General features: G+C 38.8%; 1 protein-coding gene across 13 annotated transcripts in view; it reads left to right on the top strand.

Annotated features, from left to right (window-relative positions):
* Positions 1 to 22,050, top strand: part of LOC132875318 (adhesion G protein-coupled receptor L2-like) — a 407,634-nt gene that overhangs the window by 265,726 nt on the left and 119,858 nt on the right. For all 13 annotated transcript variants that reach the window (XR_009651878.1, XR_009651883.1, XM_060912544.1 and 10 more), the window contains 4 exons: positions 2,118 to 2,209; positions 12,075 to 12,243; positions 17,306 to 17,434; positions 19,426 to 19,522. Coding sequence is in view for 11 of the 13 variants with exons in the window: in XM_060912544.1 (XP_060768527.1) it covers positions 2,118 to 2,209; positions 12,075 to 12,243; positions 17,306 to 17,434; positions 19,426 to 19,522 (487 nt within the window). In the remaining 2 variants the exon portion in view is untranslated. The remainder of the gene's footprint in view (positions 1 to 2,117; positions 2,210 to 12,074; positions 12,244 to 17,305; positions 17,435 to 19,425; positions 19,523 to 22,050) is intronic.

The raw sequence follows: 22,050 nt of genomic DNA, 5'->3' as shown, positions 1-22,050 counted from the left end.
ACTCGCTCGTCAGCTTCTTTATGGGCTGGGGTGGGTTTGTCTTACTGCTTTCCTTTCTTTCTTTCTTTCTTTCTTTCTTTCTTTCTTTCTTTCTTTCTTTCTTTCTTTCTTGTGTCTTTTACATTATTACTGAATCTTTCTTTCTTTCTTTCTTTCTTTCTTTCTTTCTTTCTTTCTTTCTTTCTTGTGTCTTTTACATTATTACTGAATCTTTCTTTCTTTCTTCTTTTTCTTTCCTTGTTAATATTTCTTTAATTTCTGTCTTTCTTTTTTCTCTTTTCATTTCTTTCTTTTTCTTTCTTTCTTTCTTTCTTTCTTTCTTTCTTTCTTTCTTTCTTTCTTTCTTTCTTTCTTTTGTCTTTTACATTATTACTGAATCTTTCTTTCTTTCCTTGTTAATATTTCTTTAATTTCTGTCTTTTTTCTCTTTTCATTTCTTTCTTTCTTTCTTTCTTTCTTTCTTTCTTTCTTTCTTTCTTTCTTGTGTCTTTTACATTACTGAATCTTTCTTTCTTTCTTTCTTTCTTTCTTTCTTTCTTTCTTTCTTTCTTTCTTTCTTTCTTTCTTTCTTTCTTGTGTCTTTTACATTATTACTGAATCTTTCTTTCTTTCTTTCTTTCTTTCTTTCTTTCTTTCTTTCTTTCTTTCTTTCTTTCTTTCTTTCTTTCTTTCTTTCTTCTTTTTCTTTCCTTGTTAATATTTCTTTAATTTCTGTCTTTCTTTTTTCTCTTTTCATTTCTTTCTTTCTTTCTTTCTTTCTTTCTTTCTTTCTTTCTTTCTTTCTTTTGTCTTTTACATTATTACTGAATCTTTCTTTCTTTCTTTCTTTCTTTCTTTCTTTCTTTCTTTCTTTCTTTCTTTCCTTGTTAATATTTCTTTAATTTCTGTCTTTTTTCTCTTTTCATTTCTTTCTTTCTTTCTTTCTTTCTTTCTTTCTTTCTTGTCTTTTACATTACTGAATCTTTCTTTCTTTTTCTTTCTTTCTTTCTTGTGTCTTTTACATTATTACTGAATCTTTCTTTCTTTCTTTCTTTCTTTCTTTCTTTCTTTCTTTCTTTCTTTCTTTCTTTCTTTCTTTCTTTCTTTCTTTCTTTCTTTCTTTCACATTTTGTTTATTTGTTTCATTTTTTTTTTATCCATTGATTTCTTTCGTCTCGAATAACCCTGTCTGTACACCTCACCCGTTTCCGTGGAAGACGCTCGCTTTTTAATTGGTGCTGCTGATTTAGTGCGTCTCGCTGCTTCCATTACGCTGTAACTTGGACTCGCTCAACATTCCCAGATTCTGGGCGGTGAAAAAGAAAAACACAGGTTCTGGCAGCGCACCGATTTCCTTGACGGCTCACGGTTATGACTTACAGCAGCCTGGTAAGGCGTCTGTGAAACACTCCGTCTTGAACAGCTCATGTATTTCAAATTAAGACTAACTGGTAGCGCTGCAGACAATAATTCCTGGGAACTAGCAGCGAACTTTTCTCGCTGCTGGCCGGGAACACTGGGAACGGTGTGGGGGGATGGGGGTTTAAGGTGTATCCATGGATCCCATTACGTACTGTACAATAAAACAATACTGCGCATCAGCCCTGGATTTAAGACTCGGACCTCTGTTCCATTAATCATATTAAGAGTTTATGAACATTTCAAACACATGGGATCCTGTTAGGACATTCGATCGCTGCTTATGGAAAGGGAAGTTCTTGACTTGCGTTTTTATGAAGCGTGATTAAATTCTTGGGGCTTTCCAGCAGATGTGATCCATCGTAGTGCTCTGACACCGCAGCGAGCGAGCCGAAATGAGTTATCGAAAGCGTTCTGGTCTCAGGACGTAACACGTTACAGCCAACATAAACCTTTTTTAGCGCACCACGCTCCAATAGCTGAACTAACAGCATCCAAATCATAGGGTTGTGAGTTCAAATCCCAAGTGGGACCCGGTGGTGCTGTGACCTCAGACTCTGGCCTGAGAAAACACTCTTGTGCAAAAGCATCAAGTATAAAAATGGGTCTGTTAGTGATGATAAACATGTCACGGGGATGATTAAACGCCATTGTGGATTCCAGGAAATGAAGGAACGCCACTGTGTGGTCCACTTACCAGGTTCTCAATGTTTTGACAGCTCAATCTGGCCTTCCTGGTCGTGACCATGTACAAGATGGTGAAGCACTCCACCTCGGTGAAGCCCGACTCCAGCCGCCTGGAGAGCATCAGGTAAGAGTGTTGTTTTTACATTCACTCCGCTCCATTTATTTCCCAAAGACGCCTGATTCATTTTTATTCCCATTTTGTCCGCGTCGCTTTTTTGTCCTAATTGCTTTCGCCTGCACGGTCACACTTTATCACACACCATCCCTAATTGGAATTACAGAGTGATAATAACGAACACGGGTTTGTAGCGTGCAATTTGCATCCAAAGGTACGTCGGAGAAAGTTTCAGGTCAAAGTTTAAGGACGGGGTGAAGGTTGAATCCCAGCGTAGCCTTCCGTTAAACGTTTCCGAAGGGGCTCATTTGAGTTTATGGCTGTAATTAGGAAAACCGTTAACCTTTCGTGCGGCGTAATTAAGTCGTCCACCGTGCCATCAGCCCGGCCTCTTGTAAACAGCGTCCTTGAGAAGCACGAACATATTTTGTGCAGCTTCAAATTGAGACGTTTTTACACACGACAAGTGGTCATAGCTGCTGTGCGACTCGTCACGCTGTGCCGTGGTGTGTAACAGGAGACGAGAAAAAGAAAAATTCCCCTTCGTGTCACGTCGCCGGAGCAGGCCGCCGGCCATCGCGTCGAGCAAACGTGTCATTTGATCCGCACAAAGAGTTCCCGGAATGTCTCGGGGTGGGGTGGGGTGCAGTGGGGGCACGCTCGGCTGCGCAGCATAGACTCTCTCTCTCTCTCTCTCTCTCTCTCTCTCTCTCTCTCACTCTCTCACTCTCAAGACCCCACGAGAGCCGAGTGAAATACTGTCATCGAGCAGCGCAGCTCTCTGGGCATTCTTATCAAATTTCTGAGCGGATTTGTGATTTGTGTCGGAGTTACTTATGGGCCTTAACGTGACATTTAGCTGTTGTTCTGCACGATTAAAATATAAAAAGGAAAAAAAAACATACAGACTGGATCAGGGATCAACGCCGGGGTGGTTGGTTTTTTTTTGCTTTTTTTTTGTGGTGGGAATTTCCATTCTGACATTTAGAGCCAAGGGAATCTATCTATCTATCTATCTATCTATCTATCTATCTATCTATCTATCTATCTATCTATCTATCTATCTATTCATTAATTTATTCCTATTCCCCTCATTCATTCATTCATTCATTCATTCCTATTCCATTTATTTATTTATTTATATTCCCTTATCTATCTATCTATCTATCTATCTATCTATCTATCTATCTATCTATCTATCTATCTATCTATCTATCTATCTAACAATTTATGTATTTATTCATTTATTCCTATTCCCTTTATTTATTTTCCCTTTTTATCTATCTATCTATCTATCTATCTATCTATCTATCTATCTATCTATCTATCTATCTATCTATCTATCTATCTATCTATCTATCTATCTATCAATTTATGTATTTATTCATTTATTCCTATTCCCTTTATTTATTTATTCATTTCTTTGTTCCTATCTATCTATCTATCTATCTATCTATCTATCTATCTATCTATCTATCTATCTATCTATCTATCTATCTATCTATCTATGTATTTATTCATTTATTCCTATTCCCTTTATTTATTTATTCATTTCTTTGTTCCTATCTATCTATCTATCTATCTATCTATCTATCTATCTATCTATCTATCTATCTATCTATCTATCTAGTAATTTATTTATTTATTAATTCATTCACTTATTCTATTCTGTTTATTTATTTATTCATTGACCCAGTTATTTATTTATTCATTTATTCCTATTCTATCTATCTATCTATCTATCTATCTATCTATCTATCTATCTATCTATCTATCTATCTATCTATTTATTTATTCATGCATTTATTTAGACATAAAATTTCATTTTATTTATTTATTTTTAAACACACCTTGTCCTTTTCCCAGCCTGATTAAACGGAGCATATTTTGTTTTCCAAAAATATTAGCTCCCTGTTACTGATTTTACGACACCGTTTCTTTCTTATTCACTATTAAATTAAATGATTTATGTTTTTTTTTCCGATCGCTCATGCATAATTTATGAACCTTTACAACCCATTTAACAGTTGTATTTCACGAGGAAAAACGTGGAACGAAGCAGCGAACGGGATCGATGTTCATTTTCCTGCCGGGGGGTTTCTTGCTGATAAATTTCTGTTCTGACACGCAGGTGAATTTTACACGGGGATCGTTACGCCTGACGCTATAATGCTAATAAATTGTCGTAAATGGTGACGTGTCGCTTTTTAAATCGTGACTTATTTCACGATCGTTTTTTAAAAAAACGCGTGAAAAAAGCAGATCAGGCAACTGCTGGGAAATTTCCATCGGTTTTAGAGTCCTGGTGAATTTTACGCTTGGACTGTAATGCACTTAGAGTCATGTAGTGAGATGTTTTAATAATTATAAAGCTGCGCAATGTGAATCCATCAAGTAAAATTTAGCTTTCTGATCTATGAATAAGTGCAAAATGAAGAAGCGAGTGTGACAGTCAAAGTGTCCAGAAGAACTGTGGCTGGTTCTGTAAGATGCTCAGTAAAACCTACAGCTCATTTCCGCATAAAACGGCACTCATTGCACCTGAGACTACTCTTGTTTTTTTTTAAAGCAAAGGGTCGTCTCACACCAAATACACTAACAACAATTTTTCAGAAGGTGTCTGCTTCGGAGATGAAATCTGACACTTATTATGGAATTTGTTGCGCTGAATTCAAACATGACAATTAAAACAGCTGATTGCCTACAGCTTCCAAGATATTTCATCTCATCTCATCATCTCTAGGCGCTTTATCCTGTTCGACAGGGTCGCAGGCAAGCTGGAGCCTATCCCAGCTGACTACGGGTGAAAGGCGGGGTACACCCTGGACAAGTCGCCAGATCATCACAGGGCTGATACATAGACACAGACAACCATTCACACTCACATTCACACCTACGGTCAATTTAGAGTCACCAGTTAACCTAACCTGCATGTCTTTGGACTGTGGGGGAAACCGGAGCACCCGGAGGAAACCCACGGGGACACGGGGAGAACATGCAAACTCCACACAGAAAGGCCCTCGCCGGCTGCTAGGCTCGAACCCGGACCTTCTTGCTGTGAGGCGACAGCGCTACCCACTACACCACCGTGCCGCCCCCTCCAAGATATTTCAGATTTTATATTTTCTACTGACGTACATTGTGTAGATCGTAGTGTTTTCATAATAAATTGTAAAGCCAGGTCTGTTCATGTGGTTCTGGTTTCTTTACATGATAATATTTCACCTGTTCTTTTTATGTAATGCGATAGAAAATCAGCAAAAAGGTTATATAAGTAAAATGTATTATGAAACAAATGGCAAAAAACAAATGTCTATAAATATATAAGCACATAGTTTCGTCCTTATTCAAATATATATATACATGGGCGGCACGGTGGTATAGTAGTTAGCACTGTCACCTCACAGCAAGAAGGTCCGGGTTCGAGCCCCGTGGCCGGCGAAGGCCTTTCTGTGCGGAGTTTGCATGTTCTCCCCGTGTCCGCGTGGGTTTCCTCCGGGTGCTCCGGTTTCCCCCACAGTCCAAAGACATGCAGGTTAGGTTAACTGGTGACTCTAAATTGACCGTAGGTGTGAGTGTGAGTGTGAATGGTTGTCTGTGTCTATGTGTCAGCCCTGTGATGACCTGGCGACTTGTCCAGGGTGTACCCCGCCTTTCGCCCGTAGTCAACTGGGATAGGCTCCAGCTTGCCTGCGACCCTGTAGAACAGGATAAAGCGGCTACAGATAATGAGATGAGATGAGATGGGTGTTGGTTTGAGTATTTCGGAAACTCCTGATCTCCTGGGGGTTTTCACGCACAAATAACAGTCTCCAGAGTTTACACAGACAGAATAATCACTCTTTACGACCGTGGTGAGCAAAAAAAGCATCTCAGCATGCAACAGAAGAACATATCAGGTTCCACTCCTGCAGCCAAGAACAGGGATCTTAGAACCAAGAACGAGTTCCTATTAAAGTGGCCGGTGAGTGTATTTATGAAATGACTAAAATACGCAGTTTTAAATTAGGAACCCTTCCCTTTATAACCTGCATAGCGTCTACCGTTCCCATGTCAAGGTTCGTATACACTGTACCGACCCAGAAAGAACTTCAAGCTTCATTTTCATTCTCATTGACCTACAATTAGTCAAGTTTGACTAAATTTTATTTCGGATGCATTTTCCCTGTAGACCAGTGATATTGGTTCGTTGTTTCTTTTATTATACCTTAAGCCAGTCTCTCACTGGGCTGCGACAAATTGCGAACATCATTCGCGAGAGAGTTTCAAAAGTGTCTTGAAACATTCGCGGGGCTTCTCGATTTCCTCGCATGAGTCGCAAAGTGTCGCTCCTTGGTCGCTGAAATTTTGAACACGCGACAAAATTTATCTCAAAATGTGACCCCTCACCGAATCCAGGGACACATGTCGGCCGAAATGAATCCGAGATAATCGCAAAAGAAGCATTTTTTTTTTCGAAATTTGTGATTTTTGTTTTTTTCCATCATGTGCAAGTTGAGATCTTGAAGAATGCAATCAGTATTTCAGATAATAGACTGTTTTGTTGGAAAAGCATACATTTTTTGTTGCAAATTGTCTTGTTTTTGTCAGGACTGTAGCCTGCTGGGGGGTGTGGGTAAATTACCATATGGGCCATTCACATGATGATTTAAGTCTTTTGTTTTTTTTGCGAATCAGCTGTATGATACGAGCTGAGCTCGTGGCTACTTAAGCTGCATACAGGCGTGTGATTTCACTATGGAATGAGCAAGCTAAACAGAGCGCAGAGGAGCTGAAACACTGAAGCAAACAGACGCACGGTATTTACATTGGAGATAACCATTTCTAGCAAAAAAAAAACGCAACCAAAAGGAAGCTAGGATTACATTCCATCGGAGGCATTGATGTGTGCAAGGCGCCGTTTCTCTTTCTGATGGGGTGAGTTTATTAATCTAAGGCTGTGTGGTTATTTCTGCATGTAACGGAGAGTGTTGTGGTTTGGTTAAGCCTAGGTCACAACCGGACGTACGATTTTTTGGCCGTGTGATTTTTGGCGTTTCCCAAATCGCTGCGTTTTTTTTTTTTTGTTCATGGAGAAAGACGCGCGTTGGCCGTAAGTTTGTCTTGCAACCTGAAAAAAACGTAAGCGCCCGTAGAGTTTGTTTGACATGACAAAGAACCTCTGCGGCCGGTCTGTGGCTTGAAAATCAGCACATCACACGCACGCTCTCGTGCGTTTTTTGCGTGTAGACCGGCCGTAGGAGCACGGTACGGCCGGTTGTGACCGAGGCTTTACATGAAACTAGTGTTGTGTTAGTTGTGTCATCATCGTGCTATCTTTCTTTCTTACGGTGTGAGTAATTTTTCAAGCACAAAACGTTAAAGTATACTTTAGGACTTATTTTTGTACTTCATAATTGTGTTGGGCATACTTTGCATGGAAGGAAAATTGACGTGGTGATCTTTGTTTACATGAAAGTAGCACCGTGCTAGCTTGTAGGGGGTAGAGCTTTCCTTAATGTCATGCAGATGAGCACCATTATGTGCCCGCCCTACACCCAGAGTAGCTGAGATGGAAAACTTTGAGGGCGATTTTCTCCCTTTTCTGTTTTAAGAGGTATACACTTTCAAAAGGCCACACATTCTTCAAATATTGTCAATTCTCCACATGGAAGGCATCATTGGAAAGCTTAGAAACTGTACTTTCTGAATCTGCCAAAAACTCAAAATGCCCCCGGGCCGACATGTGTCCCTGGATTCTGTTTTCTGACACAAATAGCCGCAAATGCGTCACTGGTGTCGCAAAGCCATCGCGAACCCTTCTCAAGTCAGTTTCTGTGAGGCTTCCTCTACTTCCCTGCCTGCCGAGGGAAAATATGCGAATATCAATTCAGTGCGATTCCAAGTGAAAATTGTCGCATTTTATCGCAATTGTTGTGTCTCCAACTAGTCGCAGGCTGTCGCAGGCCACTAAGATACTACCCTTACTGCGTACTCTTTTAAGTATTTTTTTAAACATTGAAACGTTTCATTTCATTATTTTTAAGCCTTTTTTTTTTGGTCTCCAGCGTTTCTTTACACGTCATATTTTTGATTTAATAAATACTATAGGCATAGTAGTAGCAATAAGAGGAAGAAGAAACATATTAAACTGTCCTAATTTGTCCTCTCTGACTTTCCGAGTCGCAATAATAAAATCCGAAGAACAACAAATGCTTACAGGATTAAACTCAGTTCCCCAGATGGTGATAAATTTCTATCTTGACGTACTGTATATTTTTATACAGTGTGAATTTTTTATGCATATTGTCACATCATATAATACTCAATTAAAATTATACCCCATTAAACATCCAGCGCTCGTAGTTTCTCAATAATTCAAGCGTGTACGTGCTTTAAAATGAATAATAAACTATGAATGTAATATTTCCTCCTTCCATTTTGCTTTCTAAATGATTAATATAACGATTTCACAGTTCTTCTCAGCTTTGTGTCCTGATTGTTTACAGACGATAATCTTTTTGGTTATATATATATATATATATATATATATATATATATATATATATATATATATATATATATATATATATATTTTTTTTTTTTTTTTTTTTTTGAAAAAATGCTTCCAGTTTAAAAAGTCTGCTCTGGCGTCTATTTTCAAGGCCGGGATAATTTTTTATTCATATTGTCACACTTTGTCGTGTAAGAAGAGGTTTTATTGAATATCATTCTTATTTTTTTATGGTTGTAGTCGTAAATGGTCACATTTTGCATTCGGAACGACTGCATTATAATTTTAATGACGTTTTATGAAATGTCAGAGTTCTGAGTGATCCGTTTCTGTCCTGATGTTCATTCAAGTCCGGCGGGCTTGTTTTATTCATGTTTTAATACCTTATTAAATTCTAATAAGCGTGAGACGTCATTAGGTTTTGTTCAGGAGTCGTTTTGATGATAAATCGCTGAGCGTTGCAGGTTTGTGTCTGGGTTATTTATTTATGGAGGCTTGTGTGCCATTTAGTTGTATCGTGCTCATAAAATGTGAAGAAAAGCACACTTACTGGAGGAAAGCGAGTCGCTTCGATTTATTTTGGAATAAATGAATGGAAACCAGCCGTGGTGTGTGTGTGTGTGTGTGTGTGTGTGTGTGTGTGAGGGCTAAAATCTAAAACTATCAATATCTTGAAAAACACACAAATAGTAGTGTTGAGTAATGCTTTATCTCATCAATATAGAGCAAAAAATAAAGGCAAAAATATATCATGCGTTTTTTTTTTAAAGATGGGGCGGGGCTTAATGATATATATAATTTTTTTGAACATACCTTTATTTTTTAAATCTAAAACTCTATCAAAATTGTGACTCACACAAAACTAGTAGTGTTGAGTGATTTTTATCTCATCAATGGCAAAAAAAAAAAAAGCCAAAAACATATCATGCTTTTTTTTTTTTTAAAGACAGGGGCGGGGCTTAATGATGTCAATTTTTTGAACATGTTTTTTTTTTTTTTTAAATCTAAAACTCTATCAATATTTTGAATCACACAAAACTAGTGGTGTTGAGGAGTGATGTTTTATCTCATTAATGGCAAAAAAAAAAAGCCAAAAATATATCATGTTTTTTTTTTTTAAAGACAGGGGCGGGGCTTCATGATTTTTTAATTTTTTTAACATACCTTTTTTTTAATATAAAACTCTATCAGTATCTTGAATCACACAAAACTAGTAGTGTTGAATAATGCTTTCTCATTAATGGCAAAAAAAATAAAGCCAAAAATATAAAATATATCATGCTTTTTTTTTTTTTAAAGACAGGGTCGGGGCTTAATGTCAATTTTTTTAACCTTTTTTTTTTATCTAAAACTCTGTCAATATTGTGAATCACACAAAACTAGTAGTGTTGAGGAGTGATGTTTTATCTCATTAATGGCAAAAAAAGCCAAAAATATATCATGTTTTTTTTTTAAAGACAGGGGCGGGGCTTCATGATTTTTTAATTTTTTTAACATACCTTTTTTTTTTAATATAAAACTCTATCAGTATCTTGAATCACACAAAACTAGTAGTGTTGAATAATGCTTTATCTCATTAATGGCAAAAAAAAATAAAGCCAAAAATATAAAATATATCATGCTTTTTTTTTAAAAGATGGGGCGGGGCTTAATGATGTCAATTTTTTAACCTTTTTTTTAAATCTAAAACTCTATCAATATTTTGAATCACACAAAACTAGCAGTGTTGAGGAGTGATGTTTTATCTCATCAGTGGCAAAAAAAAAACCAAAGCTAAAAATATAAAATATATCATGCTTTAAAAAAATAATTTAAAAAACAGGGGCGGGGCTTAATGATTTTTTTTTTTAATCTAAAACTATCAATATCTTGAATCACACAAAACTAGCAGTGTTGACGAGTGATGTTTTATCTCATTAATGGCAAAAAAAAAAATCCTAAGCTGAAAATATAAAATATATCATGCTTTAAAAAAAAAAAAAAACAGGGGCGGGGCTTAATGACATTTTTTTTTTTAATCTAAAACTCTATGAATATCTTGAATCACAAAAAACTAGTAGTGTTGAGGAGTGACGTTTTATCTCATTGATAGCAAAAGAGAAAAAAAAGCCAAAAATATATCATGCTTTTTTTTTTAAAGACGGGGCGGGGCTTCATGATTTTTTTATTTTTTTAACATACCTTTTTTTTTAATATAAAACTCTATCAGTATCTTGAATCACACAAAACTAGTAGTGTTGAATAATGCTTTCTCATTAATGGCAAAAAAATAAAGTCAAAAATATAAAATATATCATGCTTTTTTTTTTTAAAGACAGGGGCGGGGCTTAATGATAATTTTTTTTTTTACTTTTTTTATTTAAAACTCATCAATATTTTGAATCACACAAAACTAGTGGTGTTGAGGAGTGATGTTTTATCTCATTAATGGCAAAAAAAAAGCCAAAAATATATCATGCTTTTTTTTTTTTAAAGACAGGGGCGGGGCTTCATGATTTTTAAATTTTTTTAACATACCTTTTTTTTTTATTTAAAACTCTATCAGTATCTTGAATCACACAAAACTAGTAGTGTTGAATAATGCTTTAGCTCATTAATGGCAAAAAAAAAGCCAAAAATATAAAACATATCATGCTTTTTTTTTTAAAGACAGGGGCGGGGCTTAATGATGTCAATTTTTTTTTTACTTTTTTTTATTTAAAACTCTATCAATATTTTGAATCACACAAAACTAGCAGTGTTGAGGAGTGATGTTTTATCTCATCCGTGGCAAAAAAAAACAAAAAACAAAGCTGAAAATATAAAATATATCATGCTTTAAAAAAATTAAAAAAACAGGGGTGGGGCTTAATGACATATTTTTTTAAAATCTAAAACTCTATCAATATCTTGAATCACACAAAACTAGTAGTGTTGAGGAGTGACGTTTTATCTCATTGATAGCAAAAGAGAAAAAAAAGCCAAAAATATATCATGCTTTTTTTTTTTTTAAAGACGGGGCGGGACTTAATGATATATATACATTTTTTTTAACATACCTTTATTTTTTTAAAATCTAAAACTCTATCAGTATCTTGAATCACACAAAACTACTAGTGTTGTATAATGCTTTATCTCATTAATGGCAAAAAAATAAAGCCTAAAATATAAAATGCCTTAAAACAAACAAAAAAAAAAAAAACAGGGGCAGGGCTTAATGATATATATTTTAACATTCAATGTCTTGAATCACACAAAACTAGTAGTGTTGAGGAGTGATGTTTTATCTCATCAATGGCCAAAAAAAAAACAAAACTAATAATAAAGCCAAAATTATATCATCCTTTTTTTTTTAAAGATGGGGCGGGGCTTAATTATATAATGCCACCATTGTGTTTGCAGGTCGTGGGTGCTGGGAGCGTTCGCTTTGCTCTGTCTGCTTGGCCTGACCTGGTCGTTCGGGTTGTTCTTCCTGAACGATTCGTCCATCATCATGGCCTACCTCTTCACCGTCTTCAACACACTGCAAGGGATGTTCATCTTCATCTTCCACTGTCTCCTCCAGAAGAAGGTACAGACACATTCACAGCTCCCTCGGCTATATTTAAAGGAAACTGGGCCTCTCGGTTTGTTCCAGAAAGCAGACCTGAAAACAAACACTCTTGGCCTGACTATCCCTGGTCCTCCTTTCTGATTTCAGTGTTTGTTTGTGTAATTTAATTAAGCAGCAATCACATGAGCTTATGCCTCGTGATTAGCTGTCGCGATCAGGGAAATAACGTTCGCCTCATGTGCCTCTGGGGACTATTAGCAACTCGCTCACGTATAATGATTCCAAGACTTCCACAGCATGCGTGTGCTCTGTGCTTTTACTTTTAAAGACAGTTCCAGGTTGGGCTGTGTATTTATCGGGCCGCATCCTTAATACATCCTTAATAGGCGGCGTGTAATTAAATGAATCTTGACGTTACTAGAGCTGCCATCTCACCGGCGGCGATGTGTAAACTGGTGGAGATGTGGCTGCAGGGAAACTTTATTACGAGTTATCCTTTCCTGTGTTTAATGTTTCAATTCATCAGTGGTGTCAAAACAAGCATTTGGCTGTCTGCTCCATTAGCCGTGGCCTCTCGAGGGTGAAATGAGGCTTTTTGATGCCGAGATTGTGCCGCTGCTTAAAAAGAGGCACTCGATAAGCAAATGTATTTGATGGACAAAAGGGTTTGTCAGGCACCTACGGTGAACAAAAGAACAACATGCGCAAAACCCGAACGGTATTCAGAGCTCGGTCAGTGCTGTTGACCACGAGGATGAGCGTATAGGATCAGCTAGATTTCTGCCACAGCACTCTCAAATTCTCAAATCTGATTGGGCGGAATCACAGGTTTATAGGAATGTTGTTTCCATCGTAACAACTCGTTCACAGACGGATAAAACCCTGACGTTTTCGATAAGGAGATGTTTGTTTAAGGTTTAGAGAAGAAAGGAGTCTCCACTGTCAGTACTTTGTAATGGTCAGTGATTGTTTTTTGCTCAGTGTCAAGAGAGAAAGTGAAACTAACTTGTTTCAGAGAGTTCTACAACTAGAAACGGATAAAACTTAGTGCGTACAAATGTAACAGAAGTCAACTTCCTGTCGTAAGCGTGTTTTGATTTGATTGTTTTTTTTAAACGGACATGATGGAATCACGTATGACGAGATTTAACGTAACTACGAATAAATGGATAAGTCCAGTCAGAGTTGGACAAAGTACCCGACTTCATTACTTAAGTCAAAGTACAGATCCCGCTGGTCAAATGTCAATTTTTTACTTAAGTTAAAGTACTGAAGTACTTGCTTTTAAAAATACTTAAGTTTTAAAAGTACATTTTCCGTCAACGTGTTGTTGTATTATTGCCACAACACTTACAAAACCTAACGCCGTTACCAAAGACAAAATGTGAATTCACAAAATGAACGCATGCTGTGCCATCATGGTGGTTTAACATTAAGCTCGCTAGTCAGTGAAACTCCACCTGACATGCTAGCAAACTTGAAATTATATTGGGTAGCTAACGCTACTAGAAAAGAAAGATTTCTACATTGTTTATTTGGCAAGATTATGTTAAAACATATTTCTGAAAAGCCTTCAGATAAGTTACGTAACATTATTCATGTTAGCGTAACTCTGTTTTTACATGCTAACTAAGAGTGTCCAAGTTAACTAGCTGTGTGTTAGCGTTAGCTGTGGACAAGGCTACGGCAACTTGGTGGGCAAATCCATAGAAAGTCATTTGACTAACCAGATTGCGTAGCTACGTTTGCAATGTTATCGCTAGCTCTAAAAGCACAGACAACTTCATTGCAAGCTTTCTCTTGGAATAAAACGTTTATATCCCTCAGTATGCTTCCGTAGGTCGGACGGCGAGTTTTTGTAGGCCGTGATGTGGTTAGTTTTCGGCAAACATTTAAAACAAGACGAATCTTTAATTCTTTCAGAAAACTGAAACATTCTGCCATCAACTGATTGTGTTAAATAATGCTGTTGAGAAATCGTTTATCTTGATTTTATCCAGTCTATGGACGTGACGTGACCCTAGTGATTACTGATCGGCTGTCTCAGTGTCACCTGCGAGCAAACCAATCACATTTTAGAAAAGAAAAAACATCCGCTTTCAAAGCTGCTTCATAGTAACAAGTAACGAGGAGCTTGATAGAAATGTAGTGGAGTGAAAAGTATGATATTTGCCTTTCAAATGTAGTGAAGTTGAAGTCATAAGTTTCCAAAAAAATAATACTCAAGTAAAGTACAGATACTCAGTGTACTTGAGTACAGTACTCAAGTAAATGTACTTCGTTACTGTCCACCTCTGAGTACAGTTCTGGTATAAGTGGAACAAAATACTCCGTAGAGTGCCTCTACAAGATTTAGATACTAGCAGTTATTGCCCGTGAACCTGATTTCCTCTGGTTGGTGCTCTTCGAGGTCCCGTACAATCGAAACTCTCAGGCGAGTCAGGGAGGCTGGGCGCAGTGTGTTAGCGTGAGCATGTAGCCTACGGGAAATGAAAAATCGAAAATGTTCTCACCAATCCATGTGCAATGTATGGAGTATGTGCGTCCAGCCGTGTTGATATGCACAGGTGAACAGACAGACAGAGAGACAGACAGCCTTCCTTTAGTAGTATAGATAGCTATAAATAGATAAAAAGTACTTCTGTGGTAGAAGAGGAATAAAACACTTTGGAGAATGCCTTCATACTGTCGATACAATTAACAGTTATTCCACGAAATCAAGTCGTACATGAGCTGATAGCTGATAGGCGCGTAGCCTCGAGTTGTCTGTAATCCATGTACGACCAGATTGAGTGGAATAACTGTTTTATTCTATCCACATTCACTGGATTTTAAAAAACGGAGCATTTTATTTGTATTTTTTGCAAATTTGACTAATAAAAACTTTTTCTACAAAATGTCCAACCTACCAATGGCTGCACGAATTGACTTTAGTGTTTGTTTGTTTTTGTAGAAAGTGCCGTCTTACTGTCGTGCTGTCGAGGTATAGAACAGCATTAGGCCCTGTTTACATTATTTCGAATCAGCGGATCATCAGATTAACGTTTTTAAAACGATTCGCGTACACACACAAAATTTCTGTGCCCGCAACAAAACCGTTCCCCGTGCACACAGCAACGCCAATACACGGATACGCTAATCACATGACCAATTAGACGGCACGTCACATGATCCCAGTGCATATCGGGCATGCGCAAGTCACTCACCACTTGCAAGTGGAAGGATGTCGTTGTAAAAAATGAAGTATGCCGGTATGTTATCGGCAGTACTGGTACTACAATGACGCCTTTTTTTCACCGTGTATGGCCTTCGTGTTCATGCTAGAAGGATCTAACAGTGTTCGGTACACTCTTCACCTCGCAGAACGGCCGTTTTTTGCGATTACAACAAGACTATTTAGTGCTACGGTAACCAACACACTTCCTGTATTGCTCATTCACTTAATGACTTCCTCAACACACTTCCTGTATTGCTCATTCACATGACCAACGTGGCATGACCAACGCCAGCGAATCAGGAAGGTGGATGTCACAGTGACGTTGTCCAATGACGACGTCAGCTAGAGCTCAGCACTGCGTATCCTTGTTCCTCAATGTTTACACAGCACCGGATCAGATACGTACTGGGTTGAATACGTGGGCCCTGGCGGATTCAAACTGTTCCGCCTGTGGAGTCGTTTCCCGGCGTTTTAATGTGCACGGACAGTGCATCCGCAACGAAAACGATACCGATACGGTCTAATGTAAACACCACCTTAGACATTTATTTAATTCTTCCTTGGACATTTCAGTGATGTCATTTTCAAACTTCATCTCATCTCATTATCTGTAGCCGCTTTATCCTTCTACAGGGTCGCAGGCAAGCTGGAGCCTATCCCAGCTGACTATGGGCGAAAGGCGGGGTACACCCTGGACAAGTCGCCAGGTCATCACAGGGCTGACACATAGACACAGACAACCATTCACACTCACATTCACACCTACGGTCAATTTAGAGTCACCAGTTAACCTAACCTGCATGTCTTTGGACTGTGGGGGAAACCGGAGCACCCGGAGGAAACCCACGCGGACACGGGGAGAACATGCAAACTCCACACAGGAAGGCCCTCGCCGGCCACGGGGCTCGAACCCAGGACCTTCTTGCTGTGAGGCGACAGCGCTAACCACTACACCACCGTGCCGCCCATTTTCAAACTTCTTTGAGATATTTTGAACCAGTCTAAAAAAAAAAAAAGTCAACAAATTTTAACGCTTAAAGATGAAGAATGGAAACAAACCTGTGAAATGACAGGAGCGATTTGTGAAAAATGCGATAATAATAATAATAATAATAATTCTTGAAAAAGAAAAAAAAGATGCGTTCTTACCATCAAATACTTTCATTCCATATTTTGTTGCTCTTTTTTTTGAGGGGGGTGTTTGTTTTCGAGTCGAGTTTTTATTTCGTCCTCGGTTGGTTCATCAACACGCACCGCCATTTTGTTTTTCTCTCCTCACGGTAGGTATATGAGCTGATAGCCTAGTAGTAGAGTATCCAATCAGAGCGCACGATTGCTCATATCCGGTGAATGTGGATAGAATAATACTAAATGTATCTGTAAATGGATAGAAAGTACTGTTGTGGTATAAGAAGAATAAAACACGGAAGAGTGCCTTCATAGTATAGAAACAACAATATTAAATGGAGCTATAAAGGGATAAATATCTAATCTATTTATCGATCTATCTATCGGTCTGTGAGCTGCTGGAACATGTAAATTTCCCCTCGATGGATGAATAAAGTTTAAAAAAACACTTCGAAGGCTGCCTTTATACTCTAGATACAATATTAAATGGAGCTATAAATGGATAAAAAGTACTGCTATGGTATAAGAGGAATAACACTCTTCGGGCCATGCTGCTATTGGTAAATAATCAACTTCAGGCTAGTAACAGTGACTCTGCTGCGCATCATTTCTCACTGATTGATTATTTTCCTCTAACAGCACACCCCTGAAGTGTTGTATCCTGTACTGATCGTAAACTTTTCCATGCTTTCTAACAGCTGTACTTCATAAACTTTTTTTTTTGCGTTCCCACAGGTGCGTAAAGAATACGGGAAGTGTTTCCGTCAGTCTCAGTGCTGTGGTGCTTTGCCCCAGGACAACTCTCACAGCGTAGGCAAAACCTCCACGTCTCGCTCCACGGCCCGGTACTCCTCGGCCACTCAGGTGAAGCACTTACACCTCCATCTTTTCACTTCTCCATCAGCAGCTCGGCCGCCGTCTACGGAATCAATTTTGTGCCAAAATGTTCATACAATACTTTTGAAATATCAAACAAAAACAACAAATCAAAATACAAAAAAAAAAAAAAGTTAATTTTTTTAGACTGGCAAACAAATTATTCGTGTAATCGTGCAAAATATCAGTCTATTACTCTTCAGAAACCTTTTATTTTTGTTCTCAGTTTTGTTTGACGTAATTTATTTTGGTTGCGATTCCAGCTTTCTCGTTTGCGCTCCCTGACTTTTTGCTTGCAGTTTTGGCACAAACTTCACGTGTGGGTGGGCTGTCCAGGAATGCATTCCCATTGGCTAACTTGTGTTTGACTGACAGCTACGCTCAGCCATTCCCCCGGAGGCTGTTGCGGCCATTTCCTACTCGGATTCTGGCGGACTGTTTGACGAGTGACCGATCCATTGACGGTAAACAAGGATCGAGTGGACTTCAGTGGCGACTATGATATTGAATTAATTCAACAAAGTGTAAGTACGGGACAAATGTGTTGTATGCGTTATCATAGTCGCCACTGAAGTCCACTCTATCCTTGTTTACCGTCAATGGATCGGTCACTCGTCAAACAGTCCGCCAAAATCCGAGTAGGAAATGGCCGCAACAGCCTCCGGGGGAATCGCTGAGCGTAGCTGTCAGTCAAACACAAGTTAGCCAATGGGAATGCATTCCTGGACAGCCCACCCACACGTCAAGTTTGTGCCAAAACTGCAAGCAAAAAGTCAGGGAGCGCAAACGAGAAAGCTGGAATCGCAACCAAAATAAATTACGTCAAACAAAACTGAGAACAAAAATAAAAGGTTTCTGAAGAGTAATAGACTGATATTTTGCACGATTACATGAATAATTTGTTTGCCAGTCTAAAAAAATTGACTTTTTTTGTTTGTTTGTTTTTTGATTTGTCGTTTTTGTTTGATATTTCAAAAGTATTGTATGAGCATTTTGGCACAAAATTGATTCCATAGCTGTCATGCTTTTAATGTTGTTGTTCCGATAAATATGGATGTTTCTGCCTGAAATGATCCTGCAGTTCTTAATGCTGGAAGTGATTTTGTGCCTTCGGGCCTACATTCCTCAGAGAATCATAAAAAAAAAAAAAAAAACCCACCTTATCTGCTTACGAAGTTTTCTCCGACATTTTGAGTCACGTCTTGTGACTAGTTTTACACGTACCACTTGTTTGCTTGTTTATTAACGCCCTGACGTAATTAGTCTTGACGCTACATTACGGTCTTTGTGCTAAAGTGTCAGGGACGCATTTCTTCATTTAATCGGCCTGCGTGAGTAGAAAGCAGTTAATTTCTCATCCGGTGCCAACCTAATCATTCTCTTAAATGAGATTCTTTATGACTAATTGTGGTTAGTAGGTTTTGCCAACAAAAGGGAAATCAATAGCAAGCAGGATTTATTTCCCTTCGCCGCCTTAATGGCGCTCTGAGCGAATCAGACCCTTTGTCGCTGTTAGAACATCAGTGTCATCAGTGTGACTTCTTCTTCGCACCTGTAGTGCTCTTACCAGCGTCAATTAGCAGCCGTGTCATTGTACCAGCTCACGCTAATAGACTTCCTTATCAACCCTGGATTTCGCTAAATAGAACCCAGCATGGTTTATACTTTTATACGTCTTGCAGCGCTAGTCCTGTAACGATGCCATAAACATATATTGTGATTGCTTTTCCATGAAGTCATGCTTGGAGCAATTACGATTTTAATAACATCTCAGCCATAAGTATGAACATGATGATTTTTATTTATTTGAAAATTGTTTTTTCTTGTCGCATTTGCTCCCAAAGGGCAAGAGGTTGCGTGCCGAAGAGCATAATGATCATTGTTACCTTCTGCTTCTGGTTAATTAGTGTTGGCTTTTAACGCACCGCATGCGCTAATAGCTAACAGCGTGTGTCTGTGTGTGCGCGCATGTGTCACAGAGTCGTATCAGGCGGATGTGGAACGACACGGTGAGGAAGCAGTCCGAGTCTTCCTTCATCTCCGGAGACATCAACAGCACCTCGACGCTGAACCAAGGTGAGCGCTCTACTGCTCCAAAAGACAAGCGAAACATGATGCGGTGACTTTTGAGAACTTGGATGCGCTTATTTAAATTTAAAAACAACAACAAAAAAAAAATTCTGTTTGAAACCTCACACTGCGTTCACACTAGCAAGTAACAAGACGCTCAGGATTGTTTCTTGTCTCTCGTGGGCGTGGCCTGTCTGTCTTTGTTTCAATTCTCATGTCAGGTGCTAGGAATTAATTTAGTGAACGGTTGAATTTGATAACCTGATATGTTATTGTTTCTATAGTAACAGCGCATGTACAGAGACTTGTATGGTGGATGCGTAACATAACCTGAGCCTAATAGTCTATAACCTTTTAAAATATGTTGTTTAAGAAAGAAAAACATATAATCAGGTGTTGTTGTAGTAACGTTTTTATGTTCGGAGATGTTTATGTAACAAATATGGAAGGAGTCTCTGGTGTCAACACTTTGTAACAGACACGGTGCTTTGTAGGAGTTTACGCTTTCTGGTTTCAAGGTAAAATGACAAGCTGTGGGTTTTTGTTTGTTTGTTTGCTTGTTTGTTTCATGAGCTACAAGAGTAGAAAAGGAGATGCCTGTTATTGAACCTTGTTATAACGTTAGTGATAACAGGACCTAGCTTGTCTCGTAGACTTTTTGCAACATTAGCTATAAAATGTTAAAATGCATGACATATGGTTATTTAGTGACTAAAAAAATGCCCTGGTCTTCCCAGGCAGTCTCCCGTCCCAGTACTAACCAAACCCTTAAGGCGCATTGGGCAGCGCCAAGCTCTGCTTCTATAGCCCTCAGCCTCTTGCCGATTATACAGCTAGGGTTACAGTGAGGGGGCTGGTCCTCTAGTAACCACGAAAGTTTGACGCCCCGCTGTATTGCATCTGTATTGCAGCGTGCCTTGCCGGTTGGCATTAGGTACCATTTTTATGATGGTCTTTGGTATGATCCTACCACAATTGAAACTCGCAAGTTCCCGGTTGAGAGGCGGACACGCTAACCACTAGGCTAGCTCATGGTCAGTGACTAATTAGTCAACAATATAAAGCAAATTGCTGAGGTAGAAGTGGAATAACACACTTTGAACAGTGCTGTTGAACATGAAAAATAAAAATGCTACACTTTTACCCCATTTCAACCAACAGGGAACAGGTTCCGTTCTTGTTCGCGCAAAAATTTTGAACCGTTCAAAGCATTTCAACTAAAAATAACTTGGTTCCGAACCTGAGAAGTTGGTTTCCAGCTGGAAGCAAAATATAGCTGGGTTTTTTAGCACGAGCCGTGTTGAGATCAGTGGGCGTGACATTAGTTCGGAGAAGAAGCAGAGCACAAGAATGGAGAGGGCAATGGAAAAGGATACATCTTCAGAAAAAAAAAATGAACCAAAAACAAATCTACAATAACAGAACAAAAGCTAATTGATGCACACCACCATCTTGCTCCTACTGTTTAAACGAGGCGTTTTGGTGACGATGTACAGGCGAGCTAAAAGTTGTTGCCACACAACAGGTGAACACTTCACTGTCAAGCCTTCGCTTGCTCACAGGACCCAGTTGTTATGGGAAACACCTGATGCTGATTTGAGCGCAATCAGCACACGCATATAAGGACACCGAGGCTTTGCGAAGTATTATCATTATCACTGTCATGTTTGTTTCTAGCCACTCTGCTTTCGGTTTCGTTTTTGTAAATATCACGCCTGATAATAAATACTCTTCCTGCACTTTGACCTGTCTACCGCCGCATACCTGACACAATACTTTACAAAGTCTTTGAAAACAGTGTCCTTATATGCGCATGCTGATTGCGCTCAAATCAGTATCAGGTGTTTCCCATAATGACTGGGTCCCAAGCGTCACACAACGTGCTCCAAAGGATCCCCGAATAGGAATGCACTGTTTAAGTTTCGGTGAAGGTTAGGCGATGCCGAGCCGCTGTGTTGATGAAGCTCCTGTGAGTATCGGGGACATGGATTTGAGACAAATACATCTCAAGAGGCTTGACGAAGGTTCCCTGAGCTTCAGGAAGTATTCCCAAACCCATCTATGCCACATTTTTGCTGCTTAGTTTGCATGCATTGAAATTTTTCGTGATGTTTTTGGCCACTCACGAGGTGGATACACATTCACAATGTGGCAACGTGATTTGATTTTTCATCGCCAAGTATTTGCAAACCCATCGCCTGCTGCAGGGTGGCCAGGGCCTTAGTCCTGTTGTGAATTGTACAGCACCCTTCGTTCATGACGCATCTTTGATTACAACAGTTCTGCTCAAAACGAGTGAAAACATGGGCTGGCACCAAGGTTCAAAGAATCCTGAATGGAATCGGTTCAAAGATCCAGTCCATGTTGGTTGAAAAAGGGGTATTTGAGGTGGTAACAGATAGACTTTAGATCTTCAGCAATCCTGAGCAGGATTAACTGAAGAGAAATGAACGAATACTGAGATTTTTCTTTAGGCTCGAGCACCAAATGTGGTTGAATTGGAACTAAACACTAGCGGGAACTAAAGTAGAAGT

This window comes from Neoarius graeffei, chromosome 1, assembly GCF_027579695.1.
Source record: "Neoarius graeffei isolate fNeoGra1 chromosome 1, fNeoGra1.pri, whole genome shotgun sequence".
NCBI classification, from domain to species: Eukaryota; Metazoa; Chordata; class Actinopteri; order Siluriformes; family Ariidae; genus Neoarius; species Neoarius graeffei.
This window is presented reverse-complemented; position numbering and strand designations above follow the sequence as displayed.